Source organism: Gallinula chloropus, assembly GCF_964237585.1.
Source record: "Gallinula chloropus genome assembly, chromosome: Z".
In the NCBI taxonomy this organism is placed as follows: Eukaryota; Metazoa; Chordata; class Aves; order Gruiformes; family Rallidae; genus Gallinula; species Gallinula chloropus.
The window spans coordinates 53533098-53559739 of record NC_140089.1 but is presented as its reverse complement, the minus strand read 5'-3'; the positions used below and the strand labels follow the sequence as shown (position 1 = coordinate 53559739).

Below are 26642 nucleotides of genomic sequence, written 5' to 3'. Positions count from 1 at the left end.
TTTTTATACAAAGATACTCACTAATCATTGGCATTCCCTCTTAAAAAGCAAGCAATTCTTTTGTTTTACTTTCCTTTTTCTTTCAACCTCATTCTAACATGCAGTTTTGTGCTGCAAAACATTGTTTTCTGTTTGCAGGCATTAAAAAATGAGCTTTCATATTTTCTACAATTAGAAATGGCCACTTTTTTTTTTGCAAGTGAATACAAGGCATTTTGACTCATCCACCCAAACAACCAGGCCTAGATTTATGACTTTTTCAGATAATAGCATACTCGGTATTTTTAGCTGGATTTTTTTCTAAAAACCACAACAAAAAAAATTACCCACTATAAAATAAACAATAAAAAATAGTATTTATTTAAAAACAATATTTATTTAATAAAATATTATTTCAATAAAGATTAAATAAACATTTGTTAAAACAAATCATTAAATAATCCCACAAATAAATATATGCCCTGGCATTTGGCCTGTTACCCCCTTAACAGGTCACACCTTGTTTTCTGACTTTTTAGATCACTTCACGATTCCTGAAAATTGTGAGTTCAGCTGGTGGTTTAAAGTACTGCCAGACACACACCTCGTGTATGGAAAAGTCACCACTGCTTTCACCATTTACATTCATTAATTGTTTGACCTTTTCCTTAATGATTGGGATGCTCACATAATACAATAAATCCATCCACTACTCTCCCCTCACCAATACACAAGAGTTTTATTTATTGCTTCTGCCCCTTAGTTTCCCTTCTATATTATATACAACTTCCAAGATTTTAATCTCTCAGTTGCAACAGCAACTGCATCTCCTTGACAAAGATCTCCTCCCTATGAGCATTTAAAAGATCCAAGAAAATGTAAGATTCATCATCATTCCACAGAACTGTTGCATTAGGCTGTTCATTACAAACACCACTATGCATGAACACCTGAACTGTGGCTTGTTCCTCACAATGGTGTATATGACTATTCTTTTCAGAGGGACGTATATTTATTTTTGGGTTTTTTTTAGCACAAAACCCAGCTAAAAAACCTGTAGTTCTGGGAGCTATGGAACTAGTTAAGATTGTACTGTGCAGAAAGTGCAGAGGAGATGCTCTGATAACTAACAATGGTAAAGTTCAGATCATAGTTCCTTGTGGAGTGGAAACAATTCCTGATCTTTTTTTCCTTCTCATGTAGGTTCTGATATATAAGAATAACTCAGCTTTTGTTACAGCCCCTTTCTCTGCGGCAACAGTTTGACCTCAATCTTTCATTAAGCTCACAGGAATGCAATAGCTTTGAATCAACTATCTCTGCTGAATTAGCTATTACTGCTAAGTTAGCTGAAGTCAGATCAATGGTTTTTAAAGAGTTATTTGGGGAAGAACAAATACATTTCCTGAAGGAATGAAATGTGTGTAATCTGTGCAAAATACTAATTTTTTTTTAATGCTAAATTACCAGTAGTTTAAATTACTACAAAAAGATTACATAAATGAACTTTTCAAACAGCTTTCATTTATTATTTTGATCTGCAGAGAGTCAACTACAGAAAAACTTGGAATATCCATTGTTATAATTTTGAAACAGTTTCAATAATGATAAGGTACAGAAAAATCTGGTTCACAAGTATTTCAGTTTTTTCTTTTTAAATGAAAAAATGGTTTTCATAGTACTTTTAAAATTCTTCAGGGACATGATTACTGATGTGGCAATTTAAGGTCATTTATTGTAAAACCTCATCCTAAAAAACCCTTTCATCTAACTACATTCCCTTTAAAGTCCCTATTGTTTTATCACCTGGATTCAGAGTATATACAACTGTAGCTCAGGGTATGAGAGTACACAGAATGGTACTGCTGTTTGTATGCATAAATCAAGGCATTAGAAAGGACTGTGTAGCTACCTGTCCACACAGGAGACAAACCATTCCAGTGTATACACAACACGAATAAACAGCACTGAGAGGCAAAAGGGAGTACTCACGCTGACCAGGATCTTTAGTGGGAAATCACCATCGCTCCCTGCAACACCCACCTCTCCACAAGGAAGACTGGTTCTGATGAAGTACCCAAGGCTCCACTGACTGTACCAATAGCATTCAGCTAAATGCAACAGTGCCCTGAGTACAAAACACAGTCATTTTACACCTTGTCATGGTTCAGCCCCAAGAAGTGGCTGAGCACTCCTTGCTTCCCCATCCCCCCCGGGAACAGAAACACACCAAGGCCTGCAGGCTGGGACAAGGACAGTTGCTGACAGCCCAGCAAGAGGGGAATAGAGCCCATGGCAGATTTCACACGCGGTGATGATCAGTAACACTGGGTACTGCACCAACGCGACAACCGACCCAACCCCTGACCACATTTGGACTGTCCCGAAGTCATGAGGACCCACCCTTTCCCAGCCAGACCCTTTTATGGGGGTCCAGTGTCATGTGGTGTGGAAAACAGCCCATGCTGGCTACTTGGGAAATTAACTTTGGCCTGGCGGGAATCAGGACACGCCTGTGGTGCAGGTTCAGTGCTTCAGAACTGCGGGGTCCATTTCAGCACTGTGCACACCACAAAAATTACAGGCAAGGCATGGTCTGTTCCTGATTTCTCATTAGGAAACAGGCAAGACAGGTTAAAGAAGGTCCTACCAAGTCATCATTCAGTCCAGAAGCTGTTCTGTCAAGTCTAAAACTACAGTTTCACATGCTGTTGAAGCATCCCCACACTGCCAAAAAGACAGTTCTTGTTTCCTAATGACCACTTTAGGAGCCAATTTTTAACTCATTATATTTATCTTTATGAGCTAAAGAACCGCACCAATCATGTGCAGGCCTTCACCATGAAGCATGCCACCTACGAAAAAGGGTAATCAATTCACTGGTTTAACAAAACGTTTCCACTGAAAGAATGTAATTCCCAAGTTTACTAAAGAACATGGCAGCTTTCTGCCCAAGACACAGCACACCTTTCTACACTCTTCAGCTCTTTAATGAGAAGAATTAGCAGCAAGACTATATTGTCCTAATGAAATTTCTTCCACCTCTGAACAGGCCCTGATTCTAGAGCCTGACCCTGAGCACGAATGGTTTCAGATGTTTCTAGATCACTAACCTGAAGGCTAAGACCAAGACACAAGTCCCTTATTCCATAAGCAGCTGCAGCCACTTTGACATCAAATTAAGTAACCAGCCATTTCTCTCTTTCATTATGAATGTTAAAACTGCCATCAGTGAGATTACTGCTTGTCCTGGTTTTGGTCAGGATGGAGTTAACTTCTTTTGTAGCAGCGGATGGAATGCTGTGTTTGGGAGTTAAAATGGGAGCAGTGCTGATAACACCCTGATGTTTTTAGTTGCTGTCACAGTCAAGGACTTTCTCAGTTCTTCATATTTCTCTATTCATGAGAAAGGAGGGGCGAAGCCAGGACAGGTGACCCAAACTGGCCAAAGAGTATTCCATGCCAATACGTCCTGCTCAGTATAAAGGGGGGCTGATGGGAGGAGGAGGGGGCAGCTCCAAGATGCACAGTTTTTGGGGACGGTCGGATTCCGGGACAGCTCTGGGTGGCAGGGCCTGAGTTGTGGGTTCAGTGAGAAACTGCATTGTGTATCAACAGTTTCATATATTTTTTGCTCTAAAGTCCTGTTAGCATTGTTATATTTTATCTTTCTGCTATTTTAGTAAACTATCCTTATCCCAACCTACAGGCCTTTTGGTTTCTTGGTTCTGGGGTTGTTACTTGCCCCTTCCTTTTCCCTTCTCTTGCCTCACCCCCCCCTCCTCCCCCTTCTCTTTTCCTTTAAAGAGCAGGCAGCTGCATGGATCTCGGCTCTCTAAACTATGCTTTAACCACTTGGCAGTCAGAATGTGTATGACACCAGTTACAGGTGTAGGCTAATTGTGTCTCACTATAAACATGACTCAATAATTATTTAATGAAAAACAGAGCATTTCTCTGCATACGCAGCCAACTTTAGTAGATGACTGCACAAAAGAATCCATACTTCAGTATTTTCTAACACCTTCCCAAATAATAAACAGAGCCTAGAGTCCCTGACAACACCAGCATGGATGTCTGTCCATCTTACTTCTATGGAGGGGGAACTCTGTAGTTATTCTAGGATCTTACTCTGACGGCTGGACAACATTGTTCCTAAAAACGCCCACAAAAACACCCTCCCCCAAAAAACCCCACTCAGTTTCACACACACACATTCACTGCCAAGAAAAAAAAAGTAGCCACTCAAGTAAACTAGCTCTCTATGTAAAATCTTCAAGTGGTAAATGCACTCTGTTTAAGCATGCAAAGCAAAGTCTCTAAGTTTTAAACTATCTTCAACACTTGACTTCAATCAACTGTCTTACAAACTTTTTATAAAAAGCCTTTAGTTTACTGGACCATGAAGCTTCGGAGCACTCTGTGAAGCTGTCCTAGTCAAAATGCTCCCTCTATTACCTACAGACTTGTCAAGCACAACCTACAGGTGTTGAAATAAAGGACCAACCAGGAGATTACTGCAGTTAATCACAAATTCAGACGATTCTCTCAAGCTCACAACAAACATAAGTTACTGAACAGCACATGATTGCTATGCCTCTTATTAGAGGAGACTTTTACTCTACTAATCTATAAACACATATGAAAAAACTACCTTAGTCTAGAATTAGTGTAGACCTTCAGGGGAGAGCAGTATTGCTCCTACTCCAAAGAGGGGACTCATTACAGCATTTTCCAGGGAGGCAGAGGCTCAAATTTCCCCCACGGGGCTTACAGAACTGAAGCTAGGTCCCCCAAGGGCAGGTGAGCTTGTCACTCTAACACCATTCTAGCAACATGTGGCAGTTGACCCTAAAAAAAGGGAAAGCCATACACAGTTCCCTGTAAATGCCCTCCAGGATGACACCGTCCTCCAGATTACAAGCCAGATGCTCCATGGTCATTCCAAAAGGGACTGCATTACAGGACATGCAAATCACAGTGGTGTCTCACACCCATTTTTGTGGAATTTCTGCTTCAATCTCATTCCAAAAAGGTTAATTTTTCAACTTACTGCAAAGCCAGAATTAGCCATGCTTCTGGATTTTGTTCAGAGCTACATGCCATACTTAACATATAAGCATCTTTTGTCCTTATCTGCCTAATAACTCTGTTACCACTTGTCCTCTGAGGCCTTGTCCAGTGAAAAGATGCATCTCCTTCTTATTTGTACAAAATCCAGAGTTACTGCTAAGAAAGGTTTTCTGGTAAAATTATCCACCAAAGGGCAATGACTTTACACTTTGCTTCTCTTCAGACACTCCACCATTCCAGGGTGGCCACACCTGCTACTTCAGGAACGTTCTCATACTCCCTGCAGAGTATTTATGAGTTTTCAGCATAATGTAAACAAAACTGAGCGCAGGGAAGGCAGCATTTACAACATTATTGATGGTTTAGTACAGAGATGCTTACCCTGAAAACTCCTATGTCGGATTATGAATCCATCATATGCTGTGTTGTACATCATCTTCCACTTATCTTTATTACACGCTTCCAACTCAGCCTAAAACTTAAATATTTATCGTGAAATATAACACAGCTGATTAAAGAGCTGACATGATCAGCACACCTGCTCAGATTTTAAAGTTTAAAAAGAGGGCCAACTGCAGGTAAAAGCTCAGTTTTTAAACCCCAAAGTATTTAGTTCTTGTTTCTTTTCTTAATTCCACATTGTTCAGTGGTTTTTTTTTTTGAAAGCAGCAGTAAATAAGGACACTTTGCAAATATCACAGTAATATTTTTCAGGGGGTTAAAAATGTTCACTTGAAAGCATGTTTGGTACTTCCATGGCTCAATCATTAATAGAAAGTAGCCACTACCCCGCCCCCTGCCCCCCCCCCCCCCCCAAATAACAACCAACCAACCAACAAACCACAGTTCACTTCTGAAGATATTCTGCACCCACAAAGTCACTTCATTACACTGAATTCTCTATTTGTACATCAACCTGTTTAACATATTCTCAGATTTTATCCTTTGAATCTGCAAGTCCCAAATTACAAAATATTTTCCAGCTTTGGACTAGTAAAACATTGTCCAACACACATGGTTTGCTTCCAAATGTGTTAGCTTTATGACAACATTAAATTAGCGTAAGGAAAAAAACCACCACTGAAACAAAACCACAGCAGAACTCTCCACGTAGCTGTCTCCAAAGAACATGAAGGACATCCCCTACAAAATGCTGCCCTTGTTCTCGGCACTCTTCATGTGTGATGAGTAATTTTCTGTAAAGGATTTTTTTCACCCTTTTAAAGTGCCTAAAGTCAGAATTCAAGAGAAAAACATCACAGCTCTTCAAGAGCTCATGGTCTGCACAGTATTGCTGTGAAAAATGACGATGTTGCCAGTTACTAGAGACATTCATAGCAGTTTAGTAAATATCCTTTCAAAATGCATGCAACATTTAAATGGGTTTATCAACTGAAAATCATAAAATCATGTGGGTTTGTATTGCACTTACAATCCTTGCTGAAGAGTGTGTTATCTTTCAAAGGCAAAAGACTACTTAGGCGAGAGCTCTGGGAAGTTCGTGACTCGTATTTGCATCATGTGTCAACACAAACAAGGTCCTCGTGGCACTACCCTGAACTAACTGCTGCATAAACTGACCACGTACATCCTTCCACATTACTGCATACAACAGCCACAAGATAGAACTATGCTGGAAATTCAGAAGCCAATACCCATATTCAGTCACATATAAAGATGGCATCAGCACAATAAAAGCTTCTTAGACCTGTTCTCCCCCCCCCTATTTCCTCTAATGCAGAACAGAAAAAACTTTAAACTTATGTCTTTGGGGAGAAGGGGGGGGAGAGAGGGGGCAGGTCCAAAATTCTGGCATAACAAGAATAAAACCGCTTGGGATTACAGTAAAAGGCCAGTGCTTGAGGGCATTGAAAGCCTATTAGATTAACATGAACCAACGCTAAGAAGGCTCTATCTGATTTGTAAAACAAAGAGTGGGAGGAGAATGGAAAGGGAAGTAGCGTGTCAAGCCCGTAGCTTATTACATAAGCACACTTCCCTGTAAGATGGCAATTATTCTGCAGTTTTTCATAGCAAACTAGGGGGACTCTGGCAAAGCATTCCCAGGATGTGCTTGTCACGACCTTGAACAAACTGCTTTAGTGGTTTCCTCTCTTGTGTCTACAGATCTTAATACAACATTCAGAGGTCTCTGTCAAATAAGGTATCAGGAGGACAGCACGAGTTGTTTCAATTAATAAAAAAAATAAACCCCACAACAAAAACCACACAAAACAACACCAGGCACAATTCATTCCTGCTGTAAATGGCTGCTTAACTACATCACACTTATTAAGCAAGATTATCGGGCACAAGTTACCATGTTCTACTTGCCATGACTCTCCACCATATTCTTGCAATAGGCTTAATTAGCAACAGATAGAAACTAACATGTAAAATGCATAAGGAATCTCAACTTCCCTACAAACAGCAACCATCCATTCTTGCAGTGCACTACATGCTATGTTAAAATCATATTACAGCAGATAAAATACATTTTAGGACTGTAAAGCTGAACTTTTACTCTTCTCCTTAAATATATACACAAATGTTGAGGCTGTTATCATACAATCATATGCTTTTTGCCACATTAGAAATTTTCTTACCTAGAAGATTTTAAAAAAGCCAAACAACAAAAACCAAAAAAGCCAAGCTTAAAAAAAGAGGGGGACTAGGAACAGGAAGCAACCAACACAATGAAGTCTATTTACTTCATAAATCTGTGAAACTTTAAAGTGGCTGCAAGACCTACCCAAACCATATTATATAGTCACCAACTCAGACTTTGTCTCTAGAATTTATACACTAAAAAGCTCTCAGAATAGTTTCATCAAATAGAGGTAAAAATTAGCAATCAGTTTAGTCAGCAGGTAGAAATCACCTGGCAACACTCTGCACAACCGCATTCTTAGAAGCAAAGCAGAAGATTTACACAATTATCCAACAGCTCTTTCAAGTGAGAAAGATTCAAATACAAAATAACAAAGACACAGTTTCTGCCGAGTTGGTTTGCAAGTTTTGATTTTCACAAAAAAGCCCCAGCAACACTGAGGTAAATTCAAAGGAACAAAAATTGTAGTTAGCTGAACAAAGACAAGGCCAGTTAGTGCAAAGCTCCCCTGTAGAGGAGACAGCATTAAAACAATTGACCTCTTCACTACATGACAAACATTGCAAATTCTTCATAATGAAAAAAAGAGCTGAATGACAGCGAATATACGCTCCTAACAACTAATAACCTGTAAGTCTGAAATCTAATTGGCATCTACCAATAAGATAAGCTTTGGATTTAGCATTCACTATGAACAATGCAAAATATTTAATCTTATCCAAACCTGTTAACACTTCACAAAAAAAAAAAATTGTCTTGTAAGGATCCAATGTCCCATGCTTTTCTTAATCCAAACTATAATTTCTAGAACTGCTTAAAAAAAAGTCAGTCTTTGAGTTACCTGACAAAGAAAAGGAAACAATGTGCTACTTAAGATGTGACACAACTGAAAGATAGTCTGAAGTTCAGAAGGAGCTAGTCCTCAGTGGGAAAAACTCAATGAATTTGAAAATGCACTTACAAGTAGCTGCATATTTGAAATACTCCTTTTTACACTATGATCAAAAGGAATTACTTGCACAGGTTGTGCAGTTGCTTGTGACAGCATTTGTAAAAGGACACCTGATGCTTCACAGGAGCTGAACAGAGCTCAAAGACTGGGTATTCAACAACTTCATGAGATGCCTCATTAGCACTGTTCTCAGATCTTGCTTGTTCTCTTCATCCTTCACATTGTATCTACTTGCCAGAGGCTAGAACAGAAGCTTCATCTACTGTCAAAGTGTTGAAAGGGAAATCAAGATTTCTAGCTCTTGGAAGTCGAATTCACAGATCATTCTACCTATCAACACTACAGTAGGCAGTAGTAGGCTGGTGGCCTTCCCATGCCTACAGTGAAACAGGCTTAGTTTGATGCCTCCTACATTCAGACAAGGAAAAATACGGCCAAAGTACAATTAACGATTTGTATTGTCCATTACAGCTCAGAAGAGACATTTCACCAGAACTACAATTTTTTTTAAAAAGTTAGGACCTCCAAATTTATTCTGTGTTGTTTTGACAGCAGGGGCTCAAGGAAAATTTAATGGATGGTCCATGTTCACCTTGTCATACAAAAGGAAGTTCTTCTCACCTTATAAAAACCAAGACCACAAAAAACCCACCAAGAATAATACACACTTTGTTTATTTCAGTCATGCCTCCAACTTTCAGCAAGATTTCAAGCTCCTCTCAGACATATCTTAGATTAAGCCAGTAAAATATAAAGCTGTAAGGATAAAATAAACACACACATTATTTTGCAGACCAAACACAAACACTAAGGCCTCAATATGTTGTCTTGTTTCCTGTAACATCTTGCCAAAGCAAATACCTTTTAACTACAATCAGCCACTTCAACCGCAGAATGCATTCCACATCATAGCCACCCCAAGAAAAAGCAGTTTAAGTTCTGCTTCTCCCCACAGTTTGTTCCCTTCATGAACTATGAATTTCTGTCCCCCCGAGACATCACAGTGCAAACTTTGTGGAGCTTTGTTACAAATCACAGCAGTGGAGAAGTCTGAGCTACACTGTAAAGTAAGTTTGCTTGCTTAAAAAAAAAAACAACCCAACAATCCACTCAAAAAAACCCAGACACCTGTATGGATTACTTAATCAAATAGAGCTTGCAGCACAGCCTAACAGCTATGGTGATGTGGGAGCCATGAACTCCAGTGAGATCTCCTGCAAATCCAGTTTTATAAGGTATTGCCAACTGCCTTTATGCAGTTTACTCTACAGACAAGCTTTGCACTAACTGTGCATGTCTTCTCCATTACATACTGTGAGACCGCAGAAATGGAAACCACTGATGAAGGAGGAGGAAAATGGAAAGAGAGGGGAGAGCACTGCGACTTGACTGCAAAACCCGTATTTCTTCTTTAGTGAAACTAAAGATTGGAAAGAAATTTGGTAATTCTGTCAGCTCAGAGCTTCAGGACCATTCACTCAAAAGATCTCTGAAACAACATGAGGAGACTACCTGCATCAAAAATGATTTAAACAACCCTTCAAGCTGTGTGGTACAGTAGATCCACGATGAAAGAGATACACCTAGACAGAAGCACCCATCTTAAGAAGCTCATGATAAAGATATTGCAAGGGAAAACAGTGGGCTGAAATCACATGAAGGTACTGACAACCTGCAGCACTGAAAGACAGAAGATGCACAGAGGTGTTTGTTGGGGGATTTTCTTCTCCTGTCAAAGGTTTTAATCTCATATGTTCGCACACTTTGGCCAAACAGCTACAGCTTATCAAGCTTCAAGAAGCTGAGAGTCAAGAGACAGCAAGCACAAAAAAATACAGCAAAGTCACATAAATAAGCAAGAGAATAGAGTGATTGCCTGAAGAAACAAAGAGGAAGGCACAGCTGTAACACCACTAAGGAACAACATGTGAACAAGAATTCTGGTTGTAATGATAAAGAACAAGTCCAGGTGACAGAAGATAATACACAGGGGGATGTTAAAGAATTTCATGTGAGCATGGAATAGGACCAAAATGGAAAACAAGAAAAAAATATGGTGGAAAGAAGTATTCCAAGTACTTCAACAGGAAAAACAGCAGTGGAACAACAGGGAAGAATGAGCCCACATGAAAGAAAGGCTGGCACGGCTGTATTAAATTTAAGTTTACATTACTTTTAGCAGCTCAAGTTAAAAAATTGGTAGAATAAGAGGAAAGCTAACAAAAGGAGGCGAAAAAAACTGGCACGTACGAGCACAGTAGAGAAGAAATAATAACCAGAGAGTAGAAAGCAGTGGAGAGAAACAAGAGGACAGTGTTACAGAAGCCCAGGGAGAATAAGAGACATCAACTTGTAGAGAATTACAGATAGCATCAAAAGCAGCAGAGGGTAAGGAGGGGACTCCTTGCAGCTTGGCCAGTAAAGAACTTAACAAAGACAATTTCAGCAGAGCATAGAAACCAGATTGGAAGGAATTTAGTATGAAAAAGAAGAAAGAATGTACAACAAAAACCACAAATGGAAAAGAGGGAAGCTGACTAGAATTGACTGAGAATTCTAAGGAAGGAGGACAGTAACTCAAAATAAAACTAGGGAGGAACTATGATGTCAGCAAGAGGTAAAAACCAAGAATTTTGAGTTAAAACAGGAAAAAAATTGAATGAATGGGACTTTGGGATCAGGCCGAGCAGTCAAATGCAGAAAAAGCAGAGAGCAAACATGAGAATCCAGCACTAAGTAGCAGGCAAGAGTGCTGAGGAAAGGTAAACATGCCAATTCTAATCAGATTTTCACTGGAAACCTTTAGATTCTGCAGGAGAAGAGATAGGAAAAGGAAAATGCCTAAGGCAGAGTTCTAGACAGCCTGCAAAACAAAGGAACTGGGAAATACATTGAGGGGGAACCAACATGAGTATGAAATAAGAGTTAAGAAGATGACGTCAAAAAAAGTCTGCCTGGTTCAACAGCCAGTCATAGGGAGCTGCACTATCATAAATGAGACGAGGAAGTGGGAGGCTGCAGTAATGAGAAAGGGACTTGGAGATGCAGTAATCAGATAAAATGGCTGGCAAAATCAAAACAGAAGTAATCACTTCTCACAGAAACAGAAACGAGGATTAGCAGATGAAGATCAAACAGGCTACAGAGCTAAAAAACAAACTCAATGAGAAATCAACTTAAAAAACAAAGTCATACAGAATGAGGATGAAGAGTCATGATAAGAGGAGACACTGTATGTCAAAGACTAAGATGAAGCTACATAGGGAGAAACAAGAAGTGAGGCAACATAAAGGAACATCTGATGGACTCCTGCTCAAGAAAAGCTTAAGAGGAAACAACAGAGAGGGAAACAGAAAAACAATGGCAGACAAGGAACAGAACATTTTTTGTTGCAGGTGAGAGGGTAGGACAGACATTAGGCATTAATGTAATGCTGTACTGTTGGTAGCAAGGTTTCTGCAATCGATACATCAGACAAAACTGTTGCTGATAAAACACCCAGGAAGTACCCTTTGATTTGGATTTCCTGAGGATGCACACAATTGCGCATGGCTAAGGAATTAAATAAACAACCATTTTTTATACTTCAGTTACAATATGGGATACAAAGCTCCATTATTGTTCCACATCTTGGCATACATAAGGAAAGCAAATGAAAGGTTCAGTAGCATACTATTATCATCATGTGCCCTGATAGTGGAACACAAAATTGCACTGAAAAACAACATCAGTTAGTGGAAACCTATGAACAAGCCAGATATTTTAACCTCCTCATCCTCTATTTCTTCTGCTTTTGGTTTCATAAATAAGCCTGCGTTTTCATTCAAGAATGGAACATAACAGTGAACAGCAATACAGAGCTAGAAAGGGCCCAACAGACACTAAAGAAAAGCACGTTTTTAGGAATCACTGAAAATAAACTTGAAAAGACTTTGAAACGTGACTTCAAAACATCAACTTCATTCTCAGTTCTCCAAGTCTCAATCAGTTTTCTCTAAGCCCTTCCTGACAGTGTTTATCTAACATGGTTTTTAGCAAACCTCAAACAATACACATTCCACAATCTCCTCTGGCAGTCTACTGCAATGACTGAACAATTCAAAAATCTTCCCCTAACATTTGGCATTTATCTCCCTCTCTGAAATTCAAACCATTTCTTCATGCATCATAAGGCTGATTGCCTTCCTCTTTGCAGCAAAATTTGCTGTATGGAAAGGATGTTCCCTATTGCAACTGGACAGCTCTCTGCAGTGTTTTGCATTGGAAGGACAGAAACCTTATATTAAAAAAAAAAAAAGTCTGCCTGAACAGATGAGCTACAAAAACTCATCTCTGTGATGAGTCATCTGGGACAGCAGAGACGGACTTTCCCACATAAGCAGTCTGCTGGAAGCTGGATTCAGCCACCGCAAGTGACACAGCCAAAGGAAACTAACATTTACAAGCAAGCAAGGCACAGCCTAGTGTTAGTCATGATCCCTCGTCCTACAGCCTTCAGCAAGAAGCCAAGCGAAAAACAGCACAGCCCTGGTCGTGTTGTTCAAAGGGAAAGTTAAAATCGGAAGCAGAGCCGCAAACTGGAGCGCTGGGTGGAGCTCCCGATTGTGCCTTGCTTGGCAGCACCACTCTGGAGGAAAAAAAAGGAGTCAGTAAGGGCAAAGGAGAGCATGGGGGGAGGGGAAAGAAAGAGAAAACCGAGCTGGGAAATGAAAGATATGCATGGAGTCAGTCACACAAAGGGAAAAGGATGCAGGCAGGCACTTGAACCCTTGGCCCTGGATTGGCGAAGAAGGTTGGGATTAGGACTGTCTCCTTTTCCAGAAGCAGTGGACCCCGGGGGGTGGGAGAGGGACAGGGACTGGTCACATCAAGTTTCTTCCCAAGAGATGGTTCCTCTCCCCTGGGTGGGGCAGAAAGGACCCCCAAAGGAAATGCTGCAGGGGAGTGCAGAGCTATATAGGAGAGTACAAGGAAGTGCAGCAGAGAGGAGGAGGGAGTATGGAGCCAGAGGACAGGGGTGCAAGGTAGTATGGGGATGGCAGGGCAAGACTGGAGACACGTAGCTGCAGCTGTGGCAGGGGACTAGAGCAGGGTTAAGTCAAAGACTGCAAAGCAATACCAGAGTTGCAGGAAGAAGGGACAAGATGATGCTGATCCACAGAGGAACAGTGGACAGACCAATGCAGAGGTAGAAGTGCACTGCACGATGGCAGCAGAGCTGGGGGGGGGGCAAGTGGAGACCTACAGCAGAAAACAAAATGATGCACCGTGATGTGCATCAGGGCTGGATGTGGGGGTGTAAAGGGGTTTGCAGCCACGGAAGAGCAGGACTATAGGAGGGGAGAGTAATGGGTTCACAGCCACGGGAAGGCTGAGCTGCTGGCAGGGCGAGGGGGGGAAGGGAAAGCAGAGTATTCACAGCCATGGGAGAGTCTATTTACGGGGGTGCAAGTGGGTGTTCAGCCACAGGAGAGCAGAGCTACAGGTGTAACGAGGGGATACAGAGCCCTAGGAGAGCAGGAATACAATGGTGGGAAGGAGCAAAGTGGCGTACGGCCATGGGAAAGGAGGGCTACGGGGGGTAAAAGGGAATGCACGACCACCGTCGAGCACGGCCACGGGGAGAATAAGCGGCTGCACAGCCATGGGACAGTACAGGGGAGAAGCTGGGGAGGGGTCCTACAGCTGTGGAGGCCAGTGGGGCCGGCCCACAGGCGGGATACAAGGCCCGGCGGGGGGGCGGGGGTCGGGGGAACAGCACGGCCCGAGGAGAGGGGAAAAGAGGGGAGGGGAGCAGAGGGGCAGCAGGGCCCGGCGGCGGTCGCGGGCCGCTCACCTGCGCGGCGGAGCTGCAGCAGCCCATGGCGGCCGCGAGTCTCTGTCCTGGCGGTGCCTGCTAGGCGCCAGCCGGCGGCGGGCAGGCTCTGGGCATCCACCCGCCGCGACGGCCCGCCCCGGGCGGCGGTGAGGCGCGAGGCGACGCGAAAGACCGCCGGGGGACCTCCGGGCCTGATCAGGCGAGCGCGGCGGCAGCAGCACCAGCACCACCGCGGCACCCCCTCATCCTCCCCCCGCGGCGGCGGCGGCCGCGACTGAGGGGAAAGGGCGGAGCCTGGGGCGGGCGGGGCCCTTGGGGCGGGGCCAGGGCACTGCAGCGCGGGGGGTACCTGCCCGGCCGGGCGGCTCCGCCCCCCGCTTCCGCCCCGCCCCGCGCTCCGCGGGACGCTTCCGGTGGCGCGATCGCTTTCCCCCGGTTGCCGCGGCGACGGCGAGGCTGGTAGCGGGTGGCCGGTGGCAGGCCCGGCCCGGCCCGGCCCAGGCCCCGCCCCGCCCCGCGGACGTGGCTGCAGACTTTCCGGAGCCGGGAGCGGTTAGGCGCTCCTCCCTCGCCTCCTTCTCGGCCCCGGGGGATAGCCCCGGGGCAGGTCGCGCCCGGTAAGGGAGGAGAGGGCCGCTGTGGTGTGCGTACTTGCAGGCGTGAGAGGGAAGTCCGAGGTGCCTCCCCTCGCCGATGGGAGATGCTCGAGAATCCCGCAGCCTGGGAGGTCTCTGACTTACGCTGGCTTCGGTGTGGCTTATCCTCTCCACCGGACTAGCTGTTACTACCGGCGTAGCGGCGAGAGCAGCCGGTCGTCTGACATGGCATCCTGGGTGTCGGCCCGTCCCCTGGCTTCGCAATCGATTGCTGTGCTTTAGCAGCTGACTTTGTCAAGCTTTGTCACCTTTCCAGGGGCAGCGATGCAAGCGTCGTTCCTTGGAGGTGTGTGCCTCGGCAACTGCAACAGTTGAGTTCATGAGCTGCGTCAGGGATGACTTTTGCTGTGTAGTTAACTGATGCAAGTTCAGCCGCTGAACTGTAGGCCAGGCCATGTTCTTACGCCACGCAGGTAGCCTGAAAGCTTTTGGCCCTGTGAAGTAACTACCCATCTGCACCGTGTAGGCATTAATGGCAGCAAATGTGACAGCTTTTCTCAGAATGAGAACTGGCTGCCCAGCTAAGGTTAAGTTTACTGGCCCAGCAGTTGTGTTTGAACACAGTCAAAATTTACTAAGTCGAAAGTCAGAGTCAAAATACGTTTTTGCTGAATTTTAACTGTAAAGCAGGGTTAATTCAATCAGTGTCACAGAATATTCATGGTAAGAAATAACTCTGCAATGACTTGAGTTTAAAATGATCCTTTGACAGGCAGAATGAGGCAGAAGAAGCCTTGTGACTAAAGAGGGTGTCTTGTTAGGCTCCAAAATAGAACAAAAACTGGCATGTGGGTGAATTGTGAATCATCCTTTTTTAGCTCTTCTCTGTTTAATGGCAAGTAACATAACTTGTTGCAATTTTCATATTTTCTAACACCTGGTTAAAACACCTTTTAACCACTTAGATGTATGCCACCATTATTTCTCATTGTTCCACCTCTATCCAAGTGTTTCTGTTGTATTCAAAGGTGTTACTGTGAACTGTTTTGCAGGAATGCTCTCTAGGCGGCATGTTTCCTTTCTAATCACAGGAATAGATAACAAGAAATACATAGTCAATTCTTTTGTTACTTTGGACATGTCACTTCATTTTCTTTGTTCCTTAGTTTTATGATTTAGAAAATTTACTTTTGACCCAGTGTTTGTCTTTTTAATTTGCTTGGGTAACAACAGCATGATGTCTCTGCCATAGATGCCATTTAGTCAGTCTGCTAAATAGACTAAATTAATTTTAATTTCTCGTGTTTTATTTAGGACCTCAAAGTGTTGTCATGGTAATTAAATACTGCCTCCTACTTTTTGCATGCAAACTAAACATGTTCAGTGTGGTTATCAGAAGATGGTAATGGACTAAAACAGGGTCTCTGTCCACCAAATTTATGGACTCCTAAAAACAGCAAAGGGCAATCTAGCCAATAATCAAACAATTTGTGCAGCTTTCTCTGGGGAACGGTAGCTTTAGCTTTACAGTGATTAAAGTCCTTTGTGGGCTGGGGAAGCCATTATGGGAAAGCTAGTACAGGCATACCAACTGTATTGTAGGTAACTGGGGTTTAGTGTAAGTTTGTGGCAACTATTGGAAGTATTTGGACAGATCTGAGTGTTAGAAGTAACCACCAGAATAATTACCCTTATCTTCAGGCCAGCATTTTTTTGCAGAGATGCTGTGACAGCAGCAGAACTAGATCATAGAATCGCAGAATCACAGAATCGTAGGGGTCGGAAGGGACCTCGAGACATCATCGGGTCCAACCCCCCTGCCAAAGCAGCTCCCCAGCTCATATTGCACAGAGAGGCATCCAGATGAGACTTGAATATCTCCAGTGAAGGAGACTCCACCACCTCCCTGGGCAGCCTGTCCCAGGGCTCTGTCACCCTCACTGGGAAAAAGTTCTTCCGCAGGTTGGTGCAGAACTTCCTGTGCTCCAACTTGCAGCCATTGCCCCTTGTCCTGTCTCCACAGAGCACTGAAAAGGGGCTGGCTGATTCCCCCTGCATCCCCTGCTTAAGATAATTATATACTTTAATTCGGTCCCCCCTTAGTCTTCTTTTCTCAAGGCTGAACAGTCCCAGCTCACTCAGCCTTTCCTCACAGGGGAGATGCTCCAGGCCCTTCATCATCTTCGTAGCCCTTCTCTGGACTCTCTCCAGGAGATCCCTGTCCTTCTTACACCAGGGAGCCCAGAACTGGACACAGTACTCCAGGTGGGGCCTGACCAGGGCAGAGTAGAGGGGGAGGATCACCACATCCTTCGACCTGCTGGCCACAGTCCTCCTGATGCACCCCAGGATCCCATTGGCTCTCTTAGCCACCGAGGCACACTGCTGGCTCATGGTCAACCTGTCATCAACCAGGACCCCCAGGACCTTCTCCACAGAGCTCTTCTCCAGCAGGTCATCCCCTAGCCTGTACTGATACAAGTGGTTATTCCTTCCCAGGTGCAAGACTCTACACTTGCTTTTGTTGAATCTCATCTGGTTTCTCCCTGCCCAGCTCTCCAGCCTGTCCAGGTCTCGCTGGATGGCAGCGCAGTGTTCCTACGTGTCAGCCACTCCTCCCAGCTTTGTATCATTGGGTACTTGCTGAGGGTGGATGCTATTCCCTCATCAAGGTTGTCAATGAAGATATAAAACAGGACTGGACCCAACACCAAGCCCTGGGGAACACCGCTAGTAACAGGCCTCCAGTCAGACTCTGCTCCACGAATCAGAACCCTCTGAGCTCGGTCTGACAGCCAATTCTCAACCCACCTCTCTGTCCACTCATCTATCCCATGCTCTCTCAGCTTTGCTATCAGGATGTCATGGGAGACAGTATCAAAAGCCTTGCTGAAGTCAAGGTAGATGAGATCCACTGCTCTCCCTCCATCTACCCAGCCGGTGATGACATCATAGACGGCTATGAGATTGGTCAACCATGATCTCCCCTTGGTGAGCCCATGCTGACTACTCCTCATGACCTTCTCTTCCAATTGCTTGGAGATGGCATCCAGAACAAGCTGTTCCATTACCTTTCCAGGGACAGAGGTGAGGCTGACTGGCCTATAGTTACTAGGTTCCTCCTTCTTGCCCTTTTTAAAGACCAGAGTGACACTGGCTATCCTCCAGTCTTCAGGCACTTCTCCTGTCCTCCAAGACCTGTTGAAGATGATAGAGAGCGGCTCAGCAATCACCTCCGCCAGCTCCCTCAGCACACATGGATGAAAACCCATCTGGGCCCATGGGTTTGTGTGCATTAATCCCTTTGAGCCGCTCCTGGACCTCCCCTACCTCAACCAGAGGGAAATTCTTCATTTCCCAAACACTCCTATTTTCATCCAGTGTCTGTGGGTACCGGGGGGCCTTTGAAGTGAAGACCAAGGCAAAGGCGGCATTCAGTATCTCCACCTTCTGAGCATCCCCCGTTACCAGGACACCCTCCTCATTCAGCAAGGGACCCACATTATCTCTGGTCATCCTCTTACTATTCACGTATCTAAAAAAACCCTTTTTATTATCCTTTATGTCCCTTGGCAGCTTCATTTCCAAGAGGGCTTTAGCCTTCCTAGTCACATCCCTACAGGCCCTGACCACATTCCTGTATTCTCCCCAGGTGCTCAGACCCTTTTTCCACAATTCATAGATCTTCTGCTTCTCTTTGAGTTTACTCAGTAACTCCGTGTTCTTCCATGCAGGTCTTCTCCCTCTCTTTCCCGATTTCTTGCTCAAAGGGATGCATCGTTCCTGTGCTTGGAAGAAGCGTTGTTTGAATCACAGAATCACAGAATCACAGAATTATTAAGGTTGGAAAAGACCTAAAAGATCATCCAGTCCAACCATTCACCTATTACTACTAGCTCCCACTAAACCATGTCCCTCAATACAACATCCAGTCTTTCCTTGAACACCCCCAGGGTTGGTGACTCCACCACCTCCCTGGGCAGTGCATTCCAGTGCCTGACTACCCTTTCCGAGAAGTAGTGCTTCCTAATGTTCAGCCTGAACCTCCCCTGCCGCAGCTTGATACCATTCCCTCTAGTTCTGTCGCTGTCTACACGGGAGAAGAGGCCGACCCCCAGCTCACTACAACCTCCCTTCAGGAAGCTATAGAGAGCCATAAGGTCTCCCCTGAGCCTCCTCTTCTCCAGGCTGAACAATCCCAGCTCCCTCAGCCACTCCTCGTAAGGCCTGTGTTCCAGACCCCTCACCAGCTTAGTAGCCCTCCTCTGAACGCGTTCCAGGGCCTCAATGTCTTTCCTGTAGTGAGGGGCCCAAAACTGAACACAGTACTCGAGATGCGGCCTCACAAGTGCTGAGTACAGGGGGACAATTACCTCCCTGTTCCTACTAGTAACACTATTTTTGATGCAAGCCAGGATGCCATTGGCCTTCTTGGCCACCCGCACACACTGTTGGCTCATGTTCAGCCGTGCATCAATCAGTACCCCCAGGTCCATTTCCTCCACACAGTCCTCCAGCCACTCCACCCCAAGCCTATAGCGCTGCCTGGGGTTGTTGTGGCCAAAGTGCAGGACTCGGCATTTGCTCTTGTTGAACCTCATGCCATTGGCTTCAGCCCAGCTCTCCAGCCTGTCCAGATCCCTCTGTAGGGCCTCGCTACCCCCAGGCAGATCCACACTCCCAGCCAATTTAGTGTCATCTGCAAACTTACTGAGGGTGCACTCAATGCCCTCATCTAGGTCATCAATAAAGATATTGAAGAGGGCAGCCCCCAGCACCAACCCCTGGGGAACACCACTCGTGACCGGTCGCCAGCTGGATTTAACTCCATTTACTACCACTCTCTGAGCCCGGCCCTCCAGCCAGCTCCTTACCCAGCTGAGGATGTACCCATCCAAGCCACAGGCTGCCAGCTTCTGCAGGAGAATACCGTGGGAGACAGTGTCAAAGGCTTTGCTGAAGTCTAGGTAGACCACATCAACAGCCTTTCCCTCATCCAGCAGATGGGTCACTAGATCATAGAAGGAGATCAGGTTGGTCAAACAGGACCTGTCCTTCATGAACCCATGTTGGCTAGGCCTGATCCCCCGGCCATCCCGCACATGCCGCATGCTACCCAGCTCTCACAGGCTCCCTTACCTTCAAACAGCACAGCCCATGGGGTAGGCCCTATTAAGTAGGGGAGGAGATCAAAGTTAGCTCTTCCAAAATTCAGGGTAGCTGTCCTACTTTTTGGCTTGCTGCTTCCACCCAGGATCTTGAACTCAACTATTTCATGGTCGCTTTGTCCTAAGCTGCCCCTGACCTTCACTTCCCTAACAAGCCCGTCTTTGTTAGTGAAAACAAGGTCCAGCACCCGCCCTCCCCTTGTAGGCTCCTGCACCATCTGCAGCAGGAAATTGTGTTCAACATACGGCAGAAATTGTCTGGACTGCATACGACTGGCCCTGTTGCTTGCCCAGCAAATACCTGGATAGTTGAAGTCCCCCATCAGGATCAGTGCCCGGGATCTTGAGGCTGTTTCTAACTGCTTATAGAATGCATTATCAACCTGCTCCTCTTGATCAGGGGGCCTATAGCACACTCCCACAACAATGTCACACATACCAGTTTGCCCCTTGATTTTAACCCACCTGCACTCGATGGATGGTTCATCCTTCCCCAGGTGGAGCTCGATACATTCTAGGTGCTCTCTCACATAAAGAGCAACTCCTCCACCTTGCCTCCCTAGCCTGTCTTTCCTAAAAAGCACACAGCCATCCATGACAGTGTGCCAGTTGTCCAGGCTGTCCCACCACGTCTCTGTGATTGCAATGAGATCGTGGCCCTGCAACCGCACAAAGATCTCTAATTCTTCTTGTTTGTTCCCCATGCTACGTGCATTTGTATAAAGGCACTTTAGGGGGGCAGCAGATGCAGGTATCCTCAACAGGTCACAGGGAGATTTCTGACAGGGGATGGGCAATGGTGGCTCCACTGAGGAGTCCTCAGGGCAATCCACAGAATTTTCCCTACTCTCACGTGGAAAAACGTCCCCAAGTCCACCACTGTGTTGTTGGTATTTACCTTTTTCCACCATCAACTCCCGTTGGGACTCCCGAAACACTTGCCTAACCCCAGCAGCCTTCTTAATATCCCCTTCCCCCTTCCTAACTAGTTTAAAGCTCAATCGATGAACCCTGCTGTCTCCTGGGCAAGGATCCGCTTTCCCCTTGGGGACAGGGGAGCCCCATCAACAGTCATCATACCAGGAGCTGAGTACACCATCCCTTGGTCAAAAAACCCAAAGTTCCTATGCTGGCACCAGCCTTTCAGCCACTTGTTCAACTCGTGGGTTCTCCTGCCCTGCTCTGAGCCCCTCCTCCCACAAGTGGGGATAGAGGAGAATATTATTTGGGCTCCCCCCCCTCATCAACAAAGCGCCCCAGGTCCCGGAATTCCCTTTTGACAGCTTGCAGGCTGCACTTTGTGATTGCATCACTGCCTGCTTGAACTATCAATAATGGGTACTAGTCAGAGGATCTCACCAGCCCTGGGAGCCTTCTGGTGATGTCCCTGACCCGGGCTCCAGGGAGGCAACACACCTCCCTGCGTGTAGGGTCTGGTCTACACATAGGGCCTTCTGTCCCTCTGAGAAGGGAATCCCCTACTACAACTCCCTTTCTCTCTTGCCTGACAGAGGCAGTCTCGAGGCATGTCGATGGTCGCCTCACTCTAGGCTTCCGCTTCCTCCGAGGCAGAGGGGCTCCATTCATCTCCTCACTTACCTCCTCCTCAACTACCAGGTCCCCGAACCTGTTGCTCAGGGAAACCTGGGGGAGTGTGGTAGGTAGGCAGGGGGAGTGCCTACGACGGCGAGTAGGGATTGTCTTCCAGGCCTCCTCGGGGTTTGGGTCACTCCCATTTACCTGTCTAGGGCAGAGAGGGGTGACTGTCTTCAGCTGTGAGGTGTCTTCCCAACTCTCTTCCTTCTGGGACGCCAGGGAGCTGCTCCACCAGTCAATCTCTCGCTCGCAGTCCCTGATCGCTCGCAGTCTTTCGATCTCTTCCTTTAGTTCTACTACCAAACAAAGCAGATCATCGACCTGCGCACACCTCACACAGGTTAGGTGCTTGCCTCTTTTCCCTGCCAACTGCAGACTCTGGCATTCCCTGCAGCCTGAGACCTGAACCGCAGCGTCCCTAGGCAGGCCCTCCGTCGGGGTTGCCCCAGATTTGTAGGGGGAACCTCTCCGCCTAGTGGAGACCATGGTTAACTGTCTGTGCACACAGCAGACAGGGAACCCTTAGCTCGCCCTTTGTACTCTGTGAGCCATTCCGCTGAATTTACCTTCTCAGCTAGCTAGGAGGGGAGGCTTGCTCTGCCTGCTTGCTCTGTCTGAGCCATGTCTGTCTTTCATTCATTTAACTGTGCTCTTTTTGATCAGTCACACAAAGGAGAAGAAAAGTTAAGAGGTTCTTGCTTATGCATATTGAACTTGATTTTTTATTTATTCAGGTTGTTATTTTTGGAAGAAAATGGAAGGGAATGAAATGGGAATTGCAGAATCTTAACTTGGTAATACAGCAGTTGATCTTTAAGCATATGCCTGAGTGCATTTTTTGAATTGTGCTTTATGGACTCCTTTCTGAAGCTGGTTCTAATCTGCTGTAAGGCATGGTTACATCACAAGCTGTTAAAGTGCAAATCTGACCACACAGATTTAGTGGTAATAAGAACCTAGCTGTTTTTCTGTAACAGATCTGAGTCTGCCCTCTCCTCAACCAAGAAACATGAGCTTTACATTTTCATTTCATTGCTAAACTCAGAATGACAGGTTAGAGTTTTTGAAGTACCATCTGATACCAAGAAAGGGAGACACCAACAGACAGAAGGCCCTAAGATGAGAAAAAATGCTTTTATGTACATGGGTTGTGTAAATTGTAGGTTACATCCAACCTGTTTCCACTCTTGGAATTGTGGGGAGGACAAAAAAGAAGGTACGAAAACATTCCAAAAAGCACAAATTGTGTGATAATATTTACCTTTTATCATGAGGTATAGGATTCTGACCATAGGCACTTGTATTTAAACACCTTTTTCAATATACAAACCAATCTATAGCTTCTGTTCCATATTGATTGAGAAAAATACCTTTAAAATAGCAGTAGATAAAATCCAGGCCATTTGGATATGATCTTAAATATGAGTTTTAGGATAAAGTTTTCAAATAAGCTCAGTTCTGGGCTACCTGCTCATTCAAGAGATCTAAACCTGGTCTTGCTGTTAATGAAAGGGAAGAGTTGCACCATGCAGACTATAAATTGAGTATTGCACCAACAAGGCATTGTGTCAGTCTGTGTATTTGTCTCCCTCTTCTAATAGACAAATTCAGCTTATTATCATTCTGTTGACTTCTTCCACCTACCTACCAGTAAGTCTGCACCTGTGAATGCTTGGCAACCACTTGGCATTTTTTAAAAAAACCTCACCCTGTGTTCTTAACCTCAGTACTCCTATTCTGTATTTTGCAGTCGTTTGTCTTTTTTTTTTTTTTAAATAAAAAATTTGTTTAAATACAGAACCAGAGATATTTTGTCCATCACGTGCCCCATGAACAATTAAGCTGTTAACTTCCACACGTGTATCACTGCAGCATTCAGAGGATTCTGCCGATCTCAGTAGAATGGCAATGGAAGCACAGTGTGAGGAAGCATTCCAGCAAGCAGATAGCGAATGGGATGTCCGCCCAGCTCTGAGCTCTGTGGGTATAAAGCCCACTGATCCTCTCACTTGTCTTGTGTATACCAGAGTCCACCTGAAACTGATGGTGTTCCTGAAAAGTTCAGACATGACATTGTGCTTGTTTACTTCTGAAGAACTACAGCATGGGTGCTCTTATCAAATCACACAGGACATCAGTTAGAAGCAGACAGCTGAACCTGTATCTGTATTACAAACTCTAGCCTTTACCCTGAAGATCCTGCCAGTTAAAAATTCTACCTGGTCGAGCAATCCTTTGCAAACTAGAAAGGCAGGATTCACACAGTCTTTTCATCTCTGATGAAGCTGCATACTGTTCAGCAAGCCTGAGCTCTCACAAGTTACAGCTGAGATTTTCTTCTTGCTGCCTGTCTGACCACAAAGAGCCCGTCAATTCAGTGAACTTACTGGGAAAGTCAGAAAACCTCCGTGGTTCTACTATGTACTGTAGCCCCATAAACTGGTCACATTGGGGCAGTTTCAATTTAAAAACTAGAGACTCCAAGGAAAGAGAAAGCAGAAGAGAGTTTTCTGAATGGAGGGCAAAGTTTTCCTTCTTCACTTCTGAATGAAGATTTTAGTCCATTGTATTCTTAGACATGTTACTTTTTATTGGGAGGACAGAGGTGTACGTTAGTGGCTATCAATGTTCAAGACCAATTAGAAGAAGATTATTTCAGTGTGTTGGCAAAATGGCTTTCCAGGCGTATGCTTTCTGCCTACAGTACTCTATTCATGCCATAATGAAAATAAAGTAGACATTCTTTCTAGACGAAAACATGTTGCTTTGCACTAATACCTGTTGGACTTAATTCTGGTGTTGGACACCTGTACATGAAGAGCTGTTTCTGTAGATCATTTCACACAAGTGAAAGACCCATCACACATTTACATCCTTATGTGCTAGCAATCTGCAGCTAAAATGTTCCATATCCAATATCCAACCTCCTGTGAAATCCACTCTTCACAAAATGTTCTTTAAAATAGCTGAGACAGTCCCGTTGTGTAGGGGTGCCCAACTGATGTCACAGTAGCTACCAGGAAAATGTAATTTGTGTCAGCTCTGTAAGAAAGTTTTGTGTTGCCCAAAAGATGCACAGAAAGCCAAGTGCAATCCTTCCTGAGGAGACAGTATCATCATAATACATGATTAGCCATTATGATCTTCCGTCATTTCACTCTGGGAAAATTATGGCACTCACGCAGAGGATGTAAGGCTACAGATGGAGTACTGCCTGCCACAAATCTCCTGTAAGGCTGCTGCAGTAAATCTCCTGGAGAAAAGTCATTGCCTAAAAAAACTACACTAAAGGGACCTGCCATTTGTTTTCTTAGGGAAGCGGGGCTGTGGAGGGAGCCACTGTTCCATTCTACACTCTTTAATGTCATGCAAGGAAGCATTTATCAAAGATTCAGCTTTTTCTTGGAGCAAGACAAGAAAGGAGACATGGCAATATTCAATGTGTTGTGTGGCTCTGGCTTTCTCTATAGTTTTTTGTATGAGAGAGAAGGTGTAGAGACCTAACTCTCCAGAGGCTGATGCAGGCTGTGATGGATTTTATAGTTCAGTTATAGTAAGGGACACCTAGAGGTTCCTATATTGGCACAGCTCTGGACTATTGCTTGTGGAGAACATCTACAGTGAGCTCAAAATTGGCATTCAACTCAGGTGCAGAGTTAGGACCAAGCAGTGCTTTATCATTGGCATAAATAGTGCATGAATGAGGGTTTATGGTAAGTGAATAGACACTGATAGATCTCACAATATTGATGGGTATCCTGGGGGACAGTCCTTGAAAGCACTCTGTTGAAACTTTGAGACTGAGTTATACCAGCAAGCTGAATAGAGAGATGGGATTGTCACAAAGCTTATCATAATTCAGTTCTGTACTGCAGTTGGCAGCATACATATGGCCAATGCAACTGAAAGCTAACAGAATTATGAGGGGCTTCACACTGAATTTTACTGGACATTTTCCTTCCAGGGTGGTTTTAAATGTCCCAGCCTCACGGCTTTGTTGTTCTTTGTGTCACTCATGTTCACCTTTAAAATAAGAGTATTAACAATTTGAAAATCAATTTCTTTTTATGCAATGCCACCACTCCAATTACAGAAAAATAAGTACAAATTAATAAACAGGCATCAAGATTTATTTGAAATTGAGGATCTCAGTTTCCATGTTTCCTACACATGTAGACATGCTTGACTTTAAACTTAGTGTTTTGCTTAGTGAAAGCCTCTAAGGGATCATAAGAATGTTTGAAAATCTAGTATTATGTTAATTTTTCTGACTTGCAGAAACTGATGGAGAGTTTCAGAAGCTCCTGTTAATCTTCACTCTCTTTTTGGAAAAAAAACCCAACAAAACAAAAAACAAACATACAACTCTCTCCCCCCAAAAAAACCAAAACCCACAACAAAACAAAACCAAACACCAAAAAAACTCCACAGCAAAACAACAAAGCCACAAAACATCAACATGTTTCTTACTTAAGAAAGTAACTTTAACTTTGCAGGTGATAGAGCTTGTGTGACATAGCTGGTCTAGTTGGAGAGTTTTCATCCTCACCGGTCAAGGACATCTGCATGGTACTGGGAACAGCATATGTTGTCCAGTAGATATAGATTGCACCTGCTCAGCGTATCAGGCACCAGGCTGCCCATGTCCCTTGCCTTGTGCTGGCTGACAAAGCCTCACAACTGTGGGGTCTAAGGCCACAAAAAGCTTGGGTGGGGGAGAAAAAAATCCTTGTACATCTGCAATACTCACTGTGGTACAAACACCGAAGTAAAAACATTGGCTGACATTATTCTTGAGAAGAGCAAGTCATGTTAAATTCTACAACATTTTTTCTTGTCAGCACTTTAT

General features: G+C 44.5%; 1 protein-coding gene across 1 annotated transcript in view; it reads right to left on the bottom strand.

The window, feature by feature from the left end:
* Window positions 1-22279, bottom strand: part of SLC44A1 (solute carrier family 44 member 1) — a gene marked incomplete at its 5' end in the record, with an annotated part of 70094 nt that extends 47815 nt beyond the window's left edge. Inside the window, 2 exons of the mRNA XM_084278419.1 lie at window positions 14783-15069; window positions 21797-22279. Of these exons, the coding sequence (XP_084134545.1) occupies window positions 14783-15069; window positions 21797-22279 (770 nt within the window). The remainder of the gene's footprint in view (window positions 1-14782; window positions 15070-21796) is intronic.
* Window positions 22280-26642: the final 4363 nt, after the last annotated feature.